At 48.4% G+C, this 19,706-nt stretch overlaps 1 protein-coding gene across 7 annotated transcripts; it reads left to right on the forward strand.

Annotated features, from left to right (window-relative positions):
- Positions 1-1,750: 1,750 nt before the first annotated feature.
- Positions 1,751-14,682, forward strand: LOC123402094. Of its 7 annotated transcripts, none has more exons than XM_045095967.1 (16): positions 1,758-2,146; positions 2,233-2,358; positions 2,912-2,995; positions 3,486-3,600; positions 3,899-3,962; positions 4,316-4,925; positions 5,008-5,085; positions 5,210-5,356; positions 6,456-6,536; positions 7,514-7,578; positions 10,626-11,078; positions 11,305-11,410; positions 12,472-12,609; positions 12,691-12,803; positions 13,363-13,546; positions 13,655-14,333. In XM_045095967.1, the coding sequence occupies exons 11-15, from the start codon at positions 10,666-10,668 to the stop codon at positions 13,538-13,540; spliced, it is 948 nt and encodes a 315-aa protein (XP_044951902.1). In that variant the 5' UTR covers positions 1,758-2,146; positions 2,233-2,358; positions 2,912-2,995; positions 3,486-3,600; positions 3,899-3,962; positions 4,316-4,925; positions 5,008-5,085; positions 5,210-5,356; positions 6,456-6,536; positions 7,514-7,578; positions 10,626-10,665; the 3' UTR covers positions 13,541-13,546; positions 13,655-14,333. The 7 variants fall into 7 exon arrangements, with proteins under 7 accessions (XP_044951906.1, XP_044951902.1, XP_044951903.1 ...); XM_045095968.1 differs by having other exon boundaries at positions 4,316-4,839; XM_045095971.1 differs by lacking the exon at positions 13,655-14,333 and adding an exon at positions 14,438-14,682 and having other exon boundaries at positions 1,751-2,146; positions 4,316-5,085.
- The last annotated feature ends 5,024 nt before the right edge of the window (positions 14,683-19,706 follow it).

Here is a 19,706-nt window from a genome sequence, read left to right on the forward strand (position 1 = left end):
CGATAGCGGCAGAACACACGCGCCGTCGCCCGCAAGCAGAATCAGACGGGCTGTGAAATGGCCGAACTACCACCGAAGGAGGAGAAGAGGTGAGCGATGAGGAGGACAGGTCCGACGTGCAGATCCGCCTCGATCCGTACTGCGTCTTTGACCAACATTTCCACGACAATGATAACAAGGGCACTGGGAAGGGCAAGGACAACCATGGATGATCTCCATCATAGTCAAACATGCCAAATTTTGATAATCCGTTGTCATGTAGTAGTGATGGAGTTGCAGGACGTAGTAGTTGCATGAGTTTGTATGGATTTAAGATATGAGATTTGAGGTGTCCGGATATAGAATGCATTATTTGAGACATGACCGATTAGTGCCCGCGGACGCGCCTTGACGTCTCCGCGGGCGTTTGAGGGACCGGATTTGAGGGGTGTCACTACTCATTCCTGGCCCACACACCAATCGTTCTCTCCTCTATCACACGCAACACCAGCTGCAGTCTCCCGTGCCTTGTGGCTCTCTCCCATCCCTGCCACCACCGACACCGATGCCCCGACGGCTCCTACCTTCCTTGCCGCCACACCTAGCCCCCTTCCCCTTCCCCTTCCCTGCCCCTCGCCACCACTTTGTCCTGCCCCTGGAGACGTTGCCTCCCCCTGAGTAGCGGTCCCAAAGGTTTCTCCTCTCCTCCCGCACGACGTCCGTGACCCGTCGGCTTCGACCTTCCTCCCTGCCACACGCCTAGCCGCCTCACCGCCTTCGCTTCCACCGATGGTTCATGTCCGTCCCCACACCGTGGACCCCCCTCCTCGCGGGACGGCTCCGGCGTCGGCGCCAACGGCCGCTCTGGCCTTGCTCTCCAGAAAAAATGGATCTTTTGTCCCTCCTGTCCAGTTCTTGTCCTCGCGAGAATCCGCTATTATGCAGCACGTCTTGGCTTGCCGAGAAGCTGACTGCGTGTGGTGAGTTTCTTTCCTAGAAGAAGAAATGATAGAAGCAAAAGAACATGACCAGGAGCAGCTCTGTAATATCAGTCATCTGCATCGGTATGATCCTAGTTGATATGTATTTTCTCTCGGTACTTTGCGGACTCTTAATGATAGTGCCATAATTACTTACTCCCTCCGTTCGAAATATCTGGTCCTGTTTGGATCCATGGGTTAGAGTTAGTTTAAGCTAGGTGGGCTTATAATTTTCGATTTATAAGGCTTGCACGTATCTCTAGGTTGATAAATAGACCAACATAATACAACTTATATACCATAAAAAATATATCATTGGAAACTTCAAATCATCTATTTTCTAATGATATAATTTATAGACTATATAGCTCAACATATGTTGGTGAAATTATAGATCTAGGAATACGCGCAAGCCTTATAAGGGCATCTTCAATGGTTGTAAGATAGTTGTTGGTAATTTTGACACATAGGATTTTTGATGATGTGTCTTGCAATAAATGAGGAAAGAGAGTAAGGTTGTATGTAAATTAACCAACACCCTTGCACAAGCTCCAATGTAGAATGAGAGAGCACCTTATTTATTACCTCACATCTTTTTGGACAAACTAGATACAACCCATTGGAGTAGTTGTATGTTAAGGTGTTGGCTGATGACATGGCATATTTTACCAACAAGTTAACCAACAAACTGTTGGAGATGCCCTAAATGGGAAAAGAGGTAGTAGTAGAAGCTAACTCAACCCCTAGATAAGAGGGCCTCTGTCACGATGGCCATTTTGCAAAAACTCCCTCAACTACTTTCGTATTGAACCCGCGCTCCACTCACCCACAACCGCACCCACTCTCTCTGCCTCGCCTCGCCGCCCCTCACCGCTCCCTCGCCTCGCTGCCCCTCACCGCTCCCTCGCCTCGCCGTCCCCCTTGCCTCGCCGCTCCCTCACTGCTCCCTGGCCTCGCCGCCCTTCGCCGCTCCTCGCTGCCCCCTCGCCTGGCCGCAGCACCTTCCCTCCCCTCCACCTTGCTGTAAAGGTTCGACCTTTCGGTCCAAACGACGACGAATTCGCCGGATCCGGCGTCGGAGAGGCTCGATCCGGTGGCTGCGAGGCCGGATGCGCAGGATCTGGACGGCGACCAGCACAAGATGGTGCCTGCACCAGCGCAGGCGCTCATCGTCGTGGTGGCCCTCGGTATGTCTGAGCATGAATGATTTGATGTAGCAGAATGAGAGTCTGAGCAAGAGACCTGACCTGACCTCTGAATGAATCCACTCCAGGATGGATGGATGGATGGATGGCAGAGACCTGACCTGACCTCTGCGCCAGCTGAAGCAACCTGATAAATGAAGCACGAGGCCAAGCCCGCGTCCATATCCCGCCTTGGCTCCAAGCGTCCATCACAGGTGATGATCCATTCCCTTCTTTCCTCACGCAGAATCATGTGTTTGTACCTGCGGCATGTTCGTCGTACCTGCGTCATGTTAGGAGTGATGTAAGGAGGTTTAGTTAGCACTGTAATCCATTAGCATAAGTAAAAATTCAGTTACTGTACTGATGTTACTTCAGAGTTCGAAATTTTAGTTACTTTAGTGACTACATTCTCCTTGCAAGGAGCATTGTGATGACAGCAACCATTTGTGTGTGAGTAATACTGTGACTTGCTGTAGAGTGTTGTTGTTTGCAAGGAGTACTCTGCAGCTGTGGGAGTAATTCATTCAGAAAACAGGATAAAGCTGTAGTTTTTGCTCTAGACTACTGTTATTTGTACTCCCAGCTGATTAGAGTAGGGGTACCGTTATTTGCTCTAGAGTAATGTGATTTGCAAGGAGTACTCTTGCTGAAGTAGGAGTAAATCGTCAACTAGCTAGCACTGACTAAAAATTCAGTTAACACTCACTAAAAATTCAGTCATATTGTTGGAGTATTTACCTGTTGCATCCTCCTCTTGATTTTCAGGTACTCCATCCTCCTCTTGTGGAGGAGTCAAGTTTAGATCTGCCATATCCATGTCGATGAATCGATCCTCCTCTTGATTTTCAGGTACTCAATCCTCCTCTTTTGGAGGAGTCACGTTCAGATCTGCTATATCCATGGCGATTTCCTAACAAAAAATTAACATTCAGTTAAGTTAAGGAATTCAAAAAGGACATGAGTAGATTACTGTAAAAGGACATGCATCAACGACTTATATTAGCAATTTCAGTTCACAATTGAAATAGACCGAGGATAATGAGCTGGTGTTGCCTCCCAAGAGGAGAATCTTTACTCCAATACCAGGATAAGTGGTAAAACTTCTCTCTGCGTTGCAAAATTTACTGCACCGTCGTCCGACAGAGTTTACAGATTTATTGTTATGACTTTGTGATGCGTTCAACCCTTCATGCAGTATTCTTCCATCAGTTTTCTGTTCCCACACAATGACAGATATGCTGAAACTAAATGTCCATTTTTACACTTTACTTATCATCCTTCAACAAAAGTGTGGACAAATAATTAACGACACATCCTTGCCAAATGTTGCCGCTTTCAGGCATTTTAGCCGAGAAGAACGTAAGGCTCTTCTCCTATACGCAGTTGAATCAGCAACTTACAACTTCAACAACAACAATAAAGTCGGCCGAGGTGGATTCGGGACACTATATAAGGTGACATTTTCATTTCCCTATGCGTGGGAACTGCTCTGCTCTCCGAGAGAGAAAACGAAGGTGCCAAGAGGGGAGTCCCTTTCTTGGACCTGAAGTGAACAATCTAACTGAATAAACAACTTAATCTGTTTGTTTTCAAGATGTGCATACTAGCTGGAAATACATGCATCAACTTTCGACCAGATGAAAATTTCATCATCCTTTGTGTTGTGCTGACGGCGGTTGCTAAATTTCATAATACTAGCAGGTACGAAAGCAGTAGCTAAGACATGTCTTCTTCCCTTGACCTTGTGTGCAGGTCATATAGAACCAATCCCAGTTGTCCTGCAGGCTATCATCGACTACCTTGTTCTTTGATCAAGGTATTAAAGTTAATTGTCTTCTTGCATGATCACTTGCTGAAAGGATCAGTTGATAGTTAAGCTGGCGACAACATGCTTGCTTGAAAAGACCAGGCAAATTAAGTGAACCTGTATAATCTTTCAGTTCTTCCCAATGCTATTTGTATCAACACTTTAAAATCGTTCAAGCCAAAAAAACTGCATTAGTCTAAATTGAGTTGGAATGGCTGAATATATGCATGATCCAAGAATCAAAACATGACATTCGTAAACGTGTACTTTCAGTAGTCTCACCTGAATTATGACTTTCTTTAGGTTCTTGTTGGTTCAACACTATTCTTCAGATTCATTTTTTTGAGGTTCTTGTTCTTCAGTTTCTGCCGGACGAGGAGCTCGGCGAGTCGCGGGATGAGGAGCTCGGCGAGGCTCCGGACGAGGAAATTGGTGAGGCACTGCAGCTCGGCCTAGGTGCTGGTCAAGGAGCTCCGCGAGGCACCGGAGGTCGACTAGGTGCTGGTCGAGGAGCTGCAGCTCGGCTAGTCACGCTGGTCAAGGAGCTCCGCGAGGCGCTGGGCTCGGCCAGGCACTGGTCCAGGAGCTTGGCGAGGCGACGCGTCTAGAGCAGAGGGACGGAAGCAGGCCGACGGCGAGGGGCCTGGGGCAGGAGCTCCGCCGGTGGCTGCGGCGGGCCTGGAGCAGGAGCTTTGACGGGCAGCGGCGGAGGGCCTCCAGCAGGAGCTCCGGCGGCCGGCAGCGGAAAGCCTGGAGCAGGAGATCTGCACCACAAAGCTGACGAGAGGATTGAGATCGTGGGTGGATCGCGGGCAGGTGCGGAGATCATGGGGAGGTGGGATTGTGGGCAGGTGCGGAGATCACGGGGAGGTGGGATCGTGGGCAGGTGAGGAGATCATGGCGAGCTGGAATCGCGGGCAAGAGCTGGGATCACGGCACGGGAAAGGGGATCGCGGGGATCACGACACTGCTGTACTGGATTGCTAGCTATTTAAAATGTAACGGGTGTAAATGAAAAAATGTGCTTAGTTCAAAATTCTGTCACCTGCCACAGATATTTCGGGACGGGGGGAGTACATTGCAGTCTGTTAGCAAGGAGCGTCAAGAGTTCCTGAGCCTTGTCAACAAGGAGGTATAATGTGAATTTTTGAAGTGGGGTCAGAGGGACAATTACCATACAGCATTTTTTTGTTTGTTGCATGTATGAACTGTTTTACTGTAGAGTCTGAGTAGTACTTAATTGTTGAGGAATGCAGATAAAACCATATAACTCCATGCTTGAAAGAGAATACACAGAGGGGGCAGAAGAAGCTAAGAAGGCATATACGGCTGCTAGAGAGGAGTCAGACGACACCACCGAGGTTGCTTCAGAGGAAAAAGTGTCGTCAGCACTGGTTGACAAGGTATGTATCTCTTCCATGTATGAAAAGTCAAAGATTGTAACACTCTGGTTCTGTTGGTACACTATATTTGCTCTGGTTTGCTGTTTAAGGTAATCGCTTTTTTCCCTGACTTCGTCGGCTATCGATTACTAGCTTGAGAAGCTGAAACGGTTAAATTAGTTGGGCACAATTTTGTCAGATAATGATTTACTTCTTTTCCTTCGTTCTTAGGGTATGGTAACATCTTAAATAGTTTTCTCAACCTTTGAAGAAATAAGTATTGTTGATTGCCTGCTGTTGGTAAGTTATGTGATACAAGGTAACTGTTACCCATGGGTTTCTACTTGTAGCGAGTATATGGGTTAATTGGCCTTGTATTCGGCCTTATACCAGTTTTTCCGGTAACCCGGTGACAGTACGTGGTACCAGTTTTTGGCCTAGTAGTCTACTAGACCTAGTTTAGTTTCATTCCATTGTTAGTTGGAGATACTAAACAGAACAAACGAATTTCTTCGTCATAAACCGTATCCTAAATTAGACTGTATGAATGGATCTCTTTGTCATAAACTGCATCCTGAATTTGTCAACTTCCACTGGGTCCTGGCCTGCACATACTGTTGACACCTGCTTGATTGCATTTCCATTTTCCACCTTTATATTACGTGTTCATTTGGAACAAAATGCTGAACTAGCATCAACAGAGTTATACTACAAGGGTACTGTGTTAGTTTACATTAAAGTATATGATTGAGAGTTGCTCACAAGTTAGCTCTAGACACTTATGCTTGGTCGTTGGCACAAGGTCCTCCTTGTGTCCTTTATGTCAAAATGATTGTGATAATTCATTCTTAATGAAGCGAGTTCTCTCTTTAGCCTAAAAAGAAGAACGATTGAAGTATATCATGTCAGCATTAGAAGTATATGGGTCTTGGTTGCTCTTGTTAACAAAGTTATACCGTGTGGCTTTATTGCTGATCTCTATGCCTATATTCTCCATCCCCCAAGTCTGTTAGTTGGAGAGATTTCTTTGGTGGATCTAGCATTGTTGTTGGTCATCTATACATTGCTATTGAATAATTTATGGGTTGGTTGTTGACATATATTTTTTGCTCTGTTTTAGGTTGATGCTATGCTTCAGGAATTAGAAGGAGAATGATGATGTGGATGCACAAATCGGAAACCACTGGCAACTGCTTGATAGGTACATCAATTGCATGTGTATCAAAGTTATATCATATTACATGCCAGTCAGCTAGTGCATTGTGCTGCTTGTGAATTTCCTCTAGGAGTTGGACCTTCATTAGGGTTTGTTTAGTTAGGGAGGGCTAAGACCCAATCCGATCAAATCGGAAGCGATTGTTTCGGTAGTACTGAGTTTCATGTCAATCTGTAGGAGTAGGAGTTGAGCCGTATCAGTGATCACCGTGTACCACCTAACCCTGAAGTGGTAGTTTAGTTGTCCATTGCCATTCTTCGATATCTGTTCTTGTGATTTATATGCTGCTCTGGTGCAGATATGTCGATACTTGTCGCCCCTACACTGATCCAGGGATTACCTTTTCACAGGAAAATGCTGATTTGGCAATATACAACTAACTATTTTTAAGCAATAACTAACAGAGGCAGATGTAGAATAATGGATGCTACTTCTCTCAGTAACTACCCCGTTACCGTGACTGATAACACAGAGACAAGTAGGAAACTGTCTCTACTCCCTGCTGACGCTAATATGTGGTTGTCCCCGAGGGTGCGAGAGGGTTGCGGCAGGAAAGGGCCTGCACGGGGAAGGTTAACCTACTCTTAATTATCGTTGCAAAATTTTATTTTTATTTTTGCGGAAGTATCGGTGCAACATTTATCTACCATGTTGGCACAAATGGTTTTAACTCAGATATATTATTTGGTGATACATACATTTATGTAGTCTGTGTGGTAAGTCAAAGTTGCAGAATTGGTGAGCTAATTATTATGGCTTGGCTCAACTTGTGGAAGATAGGTGAGAAATATTCCCATCTGAGACTCATTCTACAATTTAGTTACTCAGATGCACCATGAGTTCCCCCGTGCTTTGGCTATTCCTATCTCGAATTCTTTGTTGTTGGTGTTAGCTGCTGTGTCCATGGAATTTGCCTCGTGCAGGTGCTGAATTCTGCCTGTTTGTTTGTTTGTTTGTTTCAGGGACCTGTTTGTTTGTTTCAGGGAGGGAGCTGGAGCTGGAGCTGCATCTGCATGCCAAGGAGCTGGTGAGTAGTGCCTTGTTCTCCTAGCAATAATATGGAGTATTGTTCAGTTTAGCTTCAGTTTAGTGTAGTGCTTCAGTCCATGGAGTACAACATTTGTTAGGGGTTGAGTAATTCAGCACGTAGTTGAAAATGATTGTTAATCCTGCTTGTTTAGATGCCTGTGTTTGTTGTTTGATGTTTGATGATCCATGCTTTTTATTGCTTGCTTGAAGTACATGTTTGATGAGGAGTATTACAACTAGTAAATAGTACACTTTTTTTTTACCGTGGTGAAATATAGTGGTAGAAACTAGGGTTCTGCCGGGTCTTGGCCGGAGGTTGTAGGGGAAGGAGGGGATCGGCTGTTGTCGCCGGCGAAGGGGCGCCGTCTTGCACAGATGGGGGCAGCGGCGCGATGGAAGAGGCGGCTAGGGTTAGGGCGTCGGCTCCTAGTTGGAGCCGATCAAAATAGATTGATCTTTGCTTAATCTTAATAGTGCTGATTATATGACTATATATAAGTTCCCTAGGCTATAATAAACTGGGCTAAGCCCGTAATATTATTAAGATAACTGGGCCAGTTTTGTTAACTGGGCCTCTGGTCATAACATTTCTTCACGCATGCGCAAACAACTCGTCCTCGAGCTGGACGTCTAGAAAATGTTGGTGGAACTCCTTGAGCTGCTCCCAAGGTGCCTTCGGAGGGTTGAGCTGGTCCGAAGTACGCCGTGCATCAAGGCCTGGAATGTCGCCGACGCATTGGAGAGACCGAAAGGCATCACCAAAAACTCGAAGTGATCGTGATGGTAGCCAGAACGCAAGGGATGGGTCCGAGCGTTCGGAAGAAGTCGACGCCGAGGATGAAGTCGTAGTCGCCCAAGTTGATGCCGACGCACGTGATGGCGAAGGACTGGTCGCCGATGAGGATGGGAACCTCCTGCGCAATTTCGTGGCAGCGGAGATGCTCACCGTTAGCCATGGTAACTCGGAGCTGCTCGCCGTCCGTCGGCTGGAGGGCCAGGCGACGCATAGTAGACGCGGGTAGGAATTTGTGCGCAGAGCTCGTGTCCAGGAGAGCTAAGAGGCGTTCCCCATTAACCATCACTGGCAACCGCATCGTTGTTTCCGCTCGTATGCCGGCAAGGGCATGGAGGGAGACCACGATAGCGGTGGCTGACGTCGGGGCTGCCGCCTCGGCAAGCTCGGAGGGAGCTGTATCCGCCGCGACATAGTCGTCTGCCTCCAGGTAGAAGAAGGCGCGGTCAGACGTGGCCTGGCACGTAGGGCTCATCGCAGTTGAAACATAACCCCTGTCGACGACGCTCGTGTTGTTCGGCTGGGGTTAGCCGACGGAACGGTCGAGTTGCTGTCGTGGCGGGAGGCCCTGTCGTCGGCTGGTCAGGCCGGCTGGGTGCAGACATAGCCGGCTGAGGGGGTGGGCGAGGTGCCTGGGCCGGGAACGCCTGCTGCATAGCCACCGCCCGCTGCTCGAATGCGCGGGCATAATACATGGTGGTCTGGATGTCCTGCGGTCCCGAAGCTCCACGTCCACGCGGATATGATCCGGTAGACCGCCGACGAAGAGCTCGGCCCGCTGACGGCCCATCACGCCGGGCGCGTGGCACGCCAGGGCTTGGAAGCGGTCGACGAAGTCCTGCACCGTGGAGGTGAAGGGGAGTCGGCCTAGCTCCGCCAGCGGACTCCCGCGTATTGGCGGCCCGAAGCGAAGGAGACAGAGCTCGCGAAAGCGCTCCCCTGGGTGCATGCCGCCCTCGTCCTGCTCGAGGGCGTAGTACCACGTTTGCGCGACGCTTCATAGGTGATATGAAGCGAGCCAGGTGCGGTCCGATGCGAGCGTGCGTTGCCCCCGAAAGAACTGCTCACACTGGTTAAGCCAGTGGAAGGGGTCCTCGGTGCCGTCGAAGGTGGCGAAGTCGAGTTTGGCGAAGCGCGACGGTGTTTGAGTATGACCGCCGTGGCCGTACGGGTCGGCGGTGTGGAGCAGCATGGGGCGCGGCGCCGGGTCGGTGTACGCACGGGGTCCCCCGTGAAACGGCTGCCCGTCGAGGCCGGTGTAGGGACCCGCGAAGCTAGAGGGACCGCCGTACCGCAGGGCGGGCGCCGACTGCGGTGATGACCCGGCCAACCAGGCCGGAAGCGGTGACGGCGAAGGCTGGAACCGGACCTGGTGGATCGGGACTCCCATAGATGCGCTCGTAGCCGGCCCGGAGTGGATCGATGGGGGGGGGGGGGGGGCTGCAGCTGCAGCGGGCAAACGGGTGCGGCGGAGGCCGCGAGGGTCGGCGACGACCATTGCGGCCAGGGCGGGTTGGAGGCGGGATGCGGCTGCAGCGGCCCAGCGAGCGCCGCGGAGGCCGCCGGGTGCGGCGGTTGCCACGACAGGAGCAGCGGCCCGTAGGGCCCAGCCAAGTAGAGGCGGATGCCCTGGACTGCGATGGCGAGATCACGGAGCGCTGCGGTGGCTTCCTCCGGTGTGAAGACGGTGGGAACCGGCGCGGCGGAGGTGACCGACACCGGCAGAGAAGGGGTGCCGGCGGGGTGGTGGTGGCGGGCGGCAGCGGGAGGGTTAAGGTGGGCGACGACGAAGACATGATCGCACCGAAGCTACGTGATACCAAACTGGTAGAAACTAGGGTTCTATCGGGTCTTGGCCGGAGGTTGTAGGGGAAGGAGGGGATCGGATGTGGTCGCCGGCGAAGGGGGTGCCGTCTTGCACAAATTGGGGGCAGCAGCGTGACGGAAGAGGCGGCTAGGGTTAGGGCGCCGGCTCCTATTTAGAGCCGATCAAAATAGATTGATCTTAACCCTTAATATTATTATTAAGATAAGTGGGCCTCTGGTCATAACATATAGTACTAGTAAGTTGTTTTTTTTACTGTGGTGAGTAGTAAGTTTGTTGGGATGCCTGCCCTGGCCTCGGGGATGAGGCTAGCGTCTCTGTAGCTGTAGCTCTGGGCAGCAGTCTAGTCTTTTCAGGAGGCAGTGTGCAACCCGTGCCTCCTCTTCTTTTTTTCTTTTTTTAATTATTAGTATTACTGTACATGCAGGGAGACAGACTGAGAAGAGTGAGCAGGTCCTGACCGTTGGATGGATTCCCAACGAGACGGACGCACCAGGATGGGAATCCAACGGTCGACGGGTCAAAAGATGCGAGATGGCTTCCTTCCCGAGCCACAACACCAGAAGCCTCCTCCTTCTCCCAGAGGAAGAAGGAGGAGGCACTACCATAGCCTCCTCTTCCTTCTGGCCTCCATAGCCTGCGGAAGCCAGAAGCCACCAGAAGCCACCAGAAGCCTCCTCCTTCTCCCAGAAGCCACCAGAAGCCACCTGCCTTCCGCAGCAAGTCTCCCAGCGCGCCCGCCCTCGCCCTCGCTGACGGGTGGGGCCGCGAAGCACAAGCTCCCGCCGGCGATGGGACGAAGCGGGCTGCCCTCGCTGACGTGTGGGGCCACGAGGCACAAGCTACCTCCCGCCGGCGATGGGAGGAATCGGGATGACAGGTGGGCCTCACCCTCCCGCCGGGATAAAAGCCGGCGTCCCCCCTCCCTCTCTCCTCCCCCCGCCCTCATTCCCTCGCCGCGACCACCGGCCTTCTCCATTTCTCTCCTTGGTCGGCCTCCCCTCCCCTCCCCTCCCCTCCCGATTTATGTTATTAGCAGTAGATTTCGATTTCGATTTCCGCCATGATTGACCTCTCTGTCTCCTCCCCTCCCCTCCCGACCTCAGGGTCGACATGGCGGCTGTGCTTAGAGGTGCGCGCGCTGGGCGCGGCCGTGGCCGCGGCCAGGGGAGGCGGAGGGCACCAGCGGAGGAGCTGCAGCCCGTACCACAGGTGCGGAGTGCGGACCCCTTCTCTTCCCGCTTGGTTTGGGGCATGGCCTAGTTCCTCTTCCGCTTCCCGAAACTAGCAGCAACTAGGACTCTCTACCTAAACAAGTACGCTAGGGATAATGCAATAGGGGATCTGGCTCGGCTCGTATGAAGATGGGTATCTACTCTACATTTCCTCCAGTAGCCTATTCGATTCGAGGCTGCCCTGCCCTGCCCTGCTGTGATGCGACGGGACGCGCCATGCTAGTCTGCATGGTGGCCTAGATGTGTTTAGAATATGGGGTTTACTGTGCCTATTCAGAATATGCTCTACTCATGTACATTTTGCATTGCTAGTTAAATATATTTCGGTTACAAATTGTAAGCATTTTCTTTGTGAAGTTGGTCCAGATTGGATATACAAAATATCAATAGGATGATGTTATGTGCCCATCTCGTCATATCTTTTGTCTTTTAGTAACACAGCAAAGAATGGTGTTATGTAATGCCAAGGATATACTTCACTGGAGTTTGACAAGGATTAGTTTTTTTCTTGTGTTGATGGACAAGCATTGGAGCTACTGGTTTGCTGTTAGACTTTAACTTGTAACTGCAGTGTAGTAGCTGTTTTGTTTCTCTATAATCATGCTATTGTGCTGAGCTTTGGTGTTTCGTTTCTAGACTTTGATGAAGAACCGTGCTACTCAACTTGGTTCTACTTGCTAATATGTACTAGACTAGATGGTATTTGATTTGAACGCCAACATGTGGCTCTCTGGTGGGTACAAGTCAAAATATATATGGATTGCTGAACTCTGTTTATTAATTTATTAACCAGTATGTTTGTCCCTGCCATTCCAACATAACTATTTTGCCATTTTTAATTCCTTTGTGTCTATAATTTCCACACGCTATTATCTCTCTCAACTATTGGTACTCCGATGTTTCTCTAGTGGAAGATCCTACAGTTATTGTCCAATTTTGAGGCAATAAAGATTTGTTTCGTTGCAGTTGTCTGCTGGCACTGTTGAAGTAAATTCAATGCTGTTCTTGTACTTTAATTGGAATTCCTTTGTAATGCAGGTCCAGGATCGGGTCACTCCCGTCCACCACCAATGGTCGTTATGGTGTGACGGGAACCAAAATACCATCAAGCTGGTCGACAATGACGAGTTGAAGGCTTATCGCAGACTTGAAGAGTCAGCCTGCATTGACCGACTGGTTTATGCGAGCTTCTTTTCTTTGTAAATAGTGTTTGCATAACTATGTTACTGCATGCATCTAACATTTTGTTGCATGCAGGAACTCGACATTTTCGCTATACCTGACGAACTCCTTGGGCAGCAACCTCATATCGTCAGGATGCTCTACGACTTGGTTGACTACTACAACAACATGATGAGAATCCGTCGCAAGTAAGAAACACACCCACTGCTACTAGTTTGTTAAAATGCATGCTGTTTGGGCTATAAAACTGATGTGTTTATGCTTTCGTGTTTGCTATAACGAACTAGTTTGTTAAAATGCATGCTGTTTGGGCTAGAAAACTGATGTGTTTATGCTTTCGTGTTTGCTATAACGAACTAGTTTGTTAAAATGCATGCTGTTTGGGCTATAAAACTGATGTGTTTATGCTTTCGTGTTTGCTAATGCGTGAGATGTACGCTTTAACGAACTAATTTATTAACATGCAGGCTATAAACTGATGTGTTTATGCTTCTGTGTTTGGTAATGCATGGAATATATGCGTTAATGACTAATTTGTTAACATGCATGTTGTTTGGGCTATAAAACTGACGTGTTTGGTAAGGCATGGAATATATATGCTTTAATGAACTAATTTGTTAACATGCATGCCTAGCAAAAGTAGGTAGATAATGCATGGAGTTTTTCTTAGTTCATTTATTATGTTCATGTTTAAGTTTAGATCTAGTTGTAGTTTGATTTTTGTATTGAGGAAATATTTTTTCACAGGTACCTTGTGAAGAAGCTTGATGGGTGTTGGTCTAATAAGGAAATGGAGCAGATGCTCAAGACGCATGACAAGTACCTGGAGCGAGTCGACGAGAAGCTCGATGCCATTGCAGATGCTGAAGGGAACTGCCCACCCAGGCCAAAGGTCTTTGATGCTCTCCCAAAACTACACAAGTGATTCACGGTAAAGTTCCTCACTACTCCCTTATGGTCTCTGTAAACTCTTAAACTGCGGGTTCCTTATGTTCACTCTTAAACTGCGGGTTCCTTATGTTCTATCTCTTTGTCTTAGATGCTTTCTGTGCATAAGAATGAAGGTGCTGTTGTGAAGTCCAGCCCCGGAAGAATACCCTGTACATTTGCAAAGTCCTGTCTGCATGGAGCCATTGCTCCAAAGTGCGGTTGCATAGCTCCAGAATCCAGTTGCACAGTTTACTAGAACCCTGCCTGTTTCTGTAGACATTGTGTTGAGATAGCCTTGCTGAGCTTCTGAGATGTTATAACTCTAGTGTTATTCGTAACAATACGTCATACATAGAGCCATTGCTCCAAAGTGCGGTTGCATAGCTCCAGAATCCAGTTGCACAGTTTACTAGAACCCTGCCTGTTTCTGTAGACATTGTGTTGAGATAGCCTTGCTGAGCTTCTGAGATGTTATAACTCTAGTGTTATTCGTAACAATACGTCATACATAGAGCCATTGCTCCAAAGTGCGGTTGCATAGCTCCAGAATCCAGTTGCACAGTTTACTAGAACCCTGCCTGTTTCTGTAGACATTGTGTTGAGATAGCCTTGCTGAGCTTCTGAGATGTTATAACTCTAGTGTTATTCGTAACAATACGTCATACATAGAGCCATTGCTCCAAAGTGCGGTTGCATAGCTCCAGAATCCAGTTGCACAGTTTACTAGAACCCTGCCTGTTTCTGTAGACATTGTGTTGAGATAGCCTTGCTGAGCTTCTGAGATGTTATAACTCTAGTGTTATTCGTAACAATACGTCATACATAGTTGAAACTGATCTTGAATTCTTTTTTTTTTGGTTATTTCAATTGTGAGTTTTATTCTTCATTTCAGCCCTGTAAACCAAAGTTGCCTGGTATCTACCGGCTAACGATGGAGAAATGTGAAATGCGATCGTGTTCCAAACTGCTTGCAAGCAGAATTGTTTTTTGCTGGTGATGGCGACAAGGTCGCTTGGTAAGGTTGGTGCTTGGTTTGTGCCATATCTGTATCCACTTGCAAGATATTGCAAATTACGTGCAACAGGTTGCTTGGTTAATACTGCAAATTTCTATTGAATGCATATTTATATCCCACCAGAGCAGTTTTTTTTATTCTGGTTTCAGTTAGTTAATTCTTCATTCCACCCTAACCTCCTGATTCCCTGTTCTCTGCCGTCCCCCACTCAATTTTCATCGTCCTAACTTTTTTTTGGAAACGGAGGCAAAGATTGTCTCGTCCATCAAATAAGCAGAAGATAATTGCTCAGTTAATTATGGAAAACCAGGCGAAAACCGTTACAACCGTTGAGCGGCACACATAAAAAAGCTCACGCACACCACTTCGAAGAAGGTCTCGACGAGACAGCACGCAAGCGTCATCGTCATCACTCTTCCCCTAGAGGCGTCATCGGCACCCCTAGGCGATCATCGACTCAACCCACCCTGAAGAGGACACGTGAAGTTGCATGAAGAGCTATGCCATAATCTCAACTACCTGCGGCCAGACAACGCAACTCAGACTCTGACGAAGAACTCTGAAGGACAAAACTAGGCACAATTGGCGCCATGGGAGATCACCGAACGGGCTACATGCAACCAGTCATCATATACCATAGGGCCCCGCCGCCGCAGCTTTGACTTCGTAGCAACAAACAAACCGAGGCAAAAATCGTGGACACGCCGAAGAAGAGCCGACTACTGCAACCATTGCCGTGTCGCCGACATCACTCCCACCATCATCGTTACCACAGAAGCCTGGACACCGCACCTGCCTCCAACCGCCATCCAACGGTCCCGCTCGCCGATGCTAAGCTCCCAAGACGAAGCCCCCAAGAGGGAATACGACACCAAGGTGCCGCCATCGTCCGATCATAGATTGGGGTTCCCTCCGGAGAGGCCAAAATGACCGGATCCGCGCAAGAGGGGTGGGAGAACACATCAACAATGCCTCCAAAAAGGTTAACGACGGCCACAACCGCCGCCATCGTTGGTCACGACACTAGGCCAAGATATGGTTTTCATCAAGCTCCACACCGCCTCAGCCGCACATCATCCTGCAATGGTATAGGTAAGCCCACCCAACAACACCACCATCGAAGCTGCCCATCGACGAAGAAGCCCAAGATCCGCCGCATCGAACCACACCTCGCGGAGGCCACCGACGGTCGGAGACTGGAGCACACTTTCTTGTAGCCAAGGGCCTCCGATCCGCGCACCTGTAGGGGCGTCAACGCGGTGCCGGACCGCGCAGACATCCACCAGCCGCGCCCCTCGCGACCGAAGCCGCTGCTCGAGCGCCGTACAGGCCGCTCAAGCCCCTCCACCATGGGCTCCACACCAGATTATCCGCACACCGCGCCCAGCGCATCCTTGCGCGTCCGCGCATCGACTCCAGACGAGCGTTGCCCGTAGGGCATGCCTGCCCCGTGCCACCCAACTAGCCCCACCGCCGCGGCCCGCGAGCAGCCGACCGTAGGTGAGCCAGATCTGGATCTGGATTGAGATCGAGAGGCCCAACTCCGCAACCCCGCGCGCAGACACGCACCACCTGCGCACAAAGCCACCGCCGCAAGCATGCCTACGCCGCCAACTCAGCCGCACGCCTCGCCGCCGCCGCGCATCGCGCTGAGCACGACGCCCCAGCCGGCCATCGCGTCCCACATCGCGAGTTGCCGAGTGAGGAGGAAGGGGAGCCCCGCCGCTGCTGACGCAGACCAGGATATGCCCGACAGCGCACTCTGGCGGCGGCAAGGAGAGGGAGAGACGGGAGGCGAACTAGGGCCGGCGGCGCTTAGGGCTCCGCCCCAGCCGCTCGCGGGAGCTGTCGGGACGAAGCGAAGTACACTTCTGTCAAATCGTCGTCCTAATTTCAAAGTTTCAAAATCTAGCAATGGCTCAACAAATCAAATCTTGCACTTACACATGTGTAATGTTGTCTGCTTGCTCGATTTCCTCTTTGCATTGTTGCAATGTTTCGGAGGGTGGGTGGTGGTTGATGGTCTTGTACGCTAGTCATTTGAGTCCTTTGCATGATGAGTTATCGAATTTCTACTACCATAAGGTTTCTCCGGCTTTGCTTCAGTGCTTGTAGTAGGCGTCTCTAGGTGCTCCACTTCAAATGTGCCCGCTAATTGCAATATAATACAAACTGAACACGCCGAAATACCATGATAGTTATGCATCCCGTCACAAGCGTATAGACCCATGCGTAAGAAGCTGCATCAGCCACGTAGGTACCCGCTTGCCAGTATCCACGTGAGCACTACAATGGGCCCGCAAGTCAGAATCTTTGACCGGTCAAACGACACATCAACACAGGGAAAACAATGCCTAGCCTCATATGTAAGTAGTCACATTAGTATCTTCTAGACCCATATGTCAGCAATGTTAGACCGATCAAAACTGAGACCCGACTTATTACTGATGGGCCTGTCGGTGATAAAACCCAAGGCGGACCGACTTGGAAGCAGCCACGTCAGCAACTGCTAGCCCGACTTGTCAGAATTTTCAACCGATCAAACCCGTAGACCGATCAATGGTGACATATTATCAGCACAAAAAATGATCTTAGGTGACAGATTGACCTATCATAGGTGACATTCTAGGCCATCACGGCGTCACTGAAGACGACCATCCGTGACAAATTTGGGTTGGTGACCTAAGACACGATCTTGTGTGACGGAGGAAGTGGTACAATCAAGATTTTATCTTTTATGATGATGCTTCAGTGATGGTGGGGGTGATGGCCATAAAACATCACCATTACATTTTCCTTGACGAATAACGATTTTACCACTAGTAGAAAATGGGTCTTTCGGCCGAAGCAGAAAAGACCATTAGCCCCGGTTCAGTTTGCCAGGGCATTGGTCCTGGTTCGGTTCATCTCATTAGTCCCGGTTCGGGGAAAAAACCAAGACTAAAGATCCAGCGACTGCCACGTGGCGTGCCGCGGAGCATTAGTCCCGGTTTTTGGCCAGAACCGGGACTAAATGGTAGGCCATTAGTCCCGGTTTTAGACAAACACCGGGACTAAAGTGCTGCCTATATATACCCTTGCCCCTGCCACCATCTCCTCTGTTTTTGGCTATTGAGGTGTGCATGCCATGCTCTTGCCACCCTTCTAGTTCATGCACATGAGGTGTTCGATGAAATGCCCGAGCCACACTACTTAAGCTTTCTCCTCTCCAAGCTCAACCACCAAGCTCCATTTTCCTCAATATTTGTCTAGGTTTGACCGTGTACCAACTACACAAGTGTTCTAAAAAGTTAGCTACTTCATCCTTTCATCTCTCACTGCTAGTTTATCTCATTTCAAATGCTCTAGAAGTAGAGTGGTTTGTGGGTTTTAGTGTAGGAGTGTATGTGGGAGTTATTTTGTTTTAGATGCAAAATCTGAGCTCAAATTAATTTCTTAGAGTCTGCACATGTGTAGGGTGCCATCCCGTGCCCGTCCTCACCGTTGTCGATCGCCCGCGCCGATCTCGTCGCGAGCACCATCGTGGTGAGCCTCTTGTTCTTGTCTTCTTTTTAAAATAAAAAAAATTCTTACTTGTATGATTTAGATAGATACTTGTATAAATTACTTACTTTCATTATTTTTTGTTATTATATAGTGCGATGGTTTTGGTATCCGCCTCCGTCGGCCCTCGTCCTGTCTATGATTTGGATGTGGTATATATTATCTTTTATAACTATTTATTTTATTTAGTGTTTATGACAATTATGACGACCAACATGACATATATTTTTTAATCTAGGAGGTATGTGAACCGGAAATTCCAACCCACATAGAAATTTTGACCAAGAAGTTAAATTTGGTTGAAAAAGAAAACAATTACTTGAAGAAAAAAATTGAGAATAATTGAGGAGAAGAATATGGAACTGGAGTTGCATGTTGCCGATGTCGTCGATGATCGCAAGATGAAGATGGATGCGATGCGGTTGAAGATGGATGCAATGCGCTTGAAGATGGATGAAATGCGCTTGAAGATTAGGAATATTAGAAAATATGCCATTGATAAAGAGGCTTGGTATCATTACGCTATTGGGTCAATTATTACCTTAGTTGCGATTTTGATCGCATTTGTTGTTGCATTTAAATGTTTTACATAGTTGTATGTTGTTTTATGAGAGAACTTTATGTATTTATTTTTGCAATAATAAAATTTTATCACTACTGTGCTTTGGTTTTAATGTGATGATGAACTTGTATTAATTTGGTCATTTCTCTATTCATGATGTTCTGCAATGGTTTTTTGATACACTTAATTTCATAATACAGATAAACCGCCAATGGATGTACAGTGACTAATGCCCAAGTCACACTTAAGTTCACACAAAATGGTATCCTCGACCGAGGTTAGCAACCTTATCCTTTCCATCTGTAATTGATACAAAAATATTGCATGTGTTAATCTATGGTGGTCATTTCACTATTCATGTATGATGCCAGATCGATGCACGGAAGCGATGAATGTACGGCGAACGACGTGGTTCCGGATTTATTGCAGGCCTACATAAATTTATCGATGTGACTGAGGCAAAAAAAGTGGATAATTTTATGCCTTGTCCATGTGTTGGCTGTCGATACGTGAAGGAGTACTCTAGCTCGAAAACCATTCATCTCCACTTGCTTTACAGAGGTTTCATGCCCACATATTATTGTTGGACCATGCACGAAGAAAGAGGGATTAGGAGGGAAGACAATGAAGAAGAATATGATGATGACAATTATCCTATGTTCACTGAAGAATATGGTGATACTACAATGGAAGACAATGAAGAAGAAGGAGGTGAAGAACAACCGGCATCAGATGAGCCCGCTGATGGTCTTGGTCGGGTCATTTCTGATGCAAAGAGAGAATGCGATACAAAAAAGGAGAAGCTGAAATTGGAGGCCATGCTAAAGGATCATAAAAAGTTGTTGTACACAAATTACGAAGATGGCAGCACAAAGCTCGGTACCACATTGAAACTGTTGAAATGGAAGGCAAAAACTGGTTTATCTGACAAGGGATTTGAGAAGTTACTGAAAATATTGAAGCCGAAGCTTCCAAAGGATAACGAATTGCCCGAGACTACGTACGAAGCAAAGAAGGCTATCTGCCCTCTTGGATTAGATG

Source organism: Hordeum vulgare, chromosome 6H (genome assembly GCF_904849725.1).
Source record: "Hordeum vulgare subsp. vulgare chromosome 6H, MorexV3_pseudomolecules_assembly, whole genome shotgun sequence".
In the NCBI taxonomy this organism is placed as follows: domain Eukaryota; kingdom Viridiplantae; phylum Streptophyta; class Magnoliopsida; order Poales; family Poaceae; genus Hordeum; species Hordeum vulgare.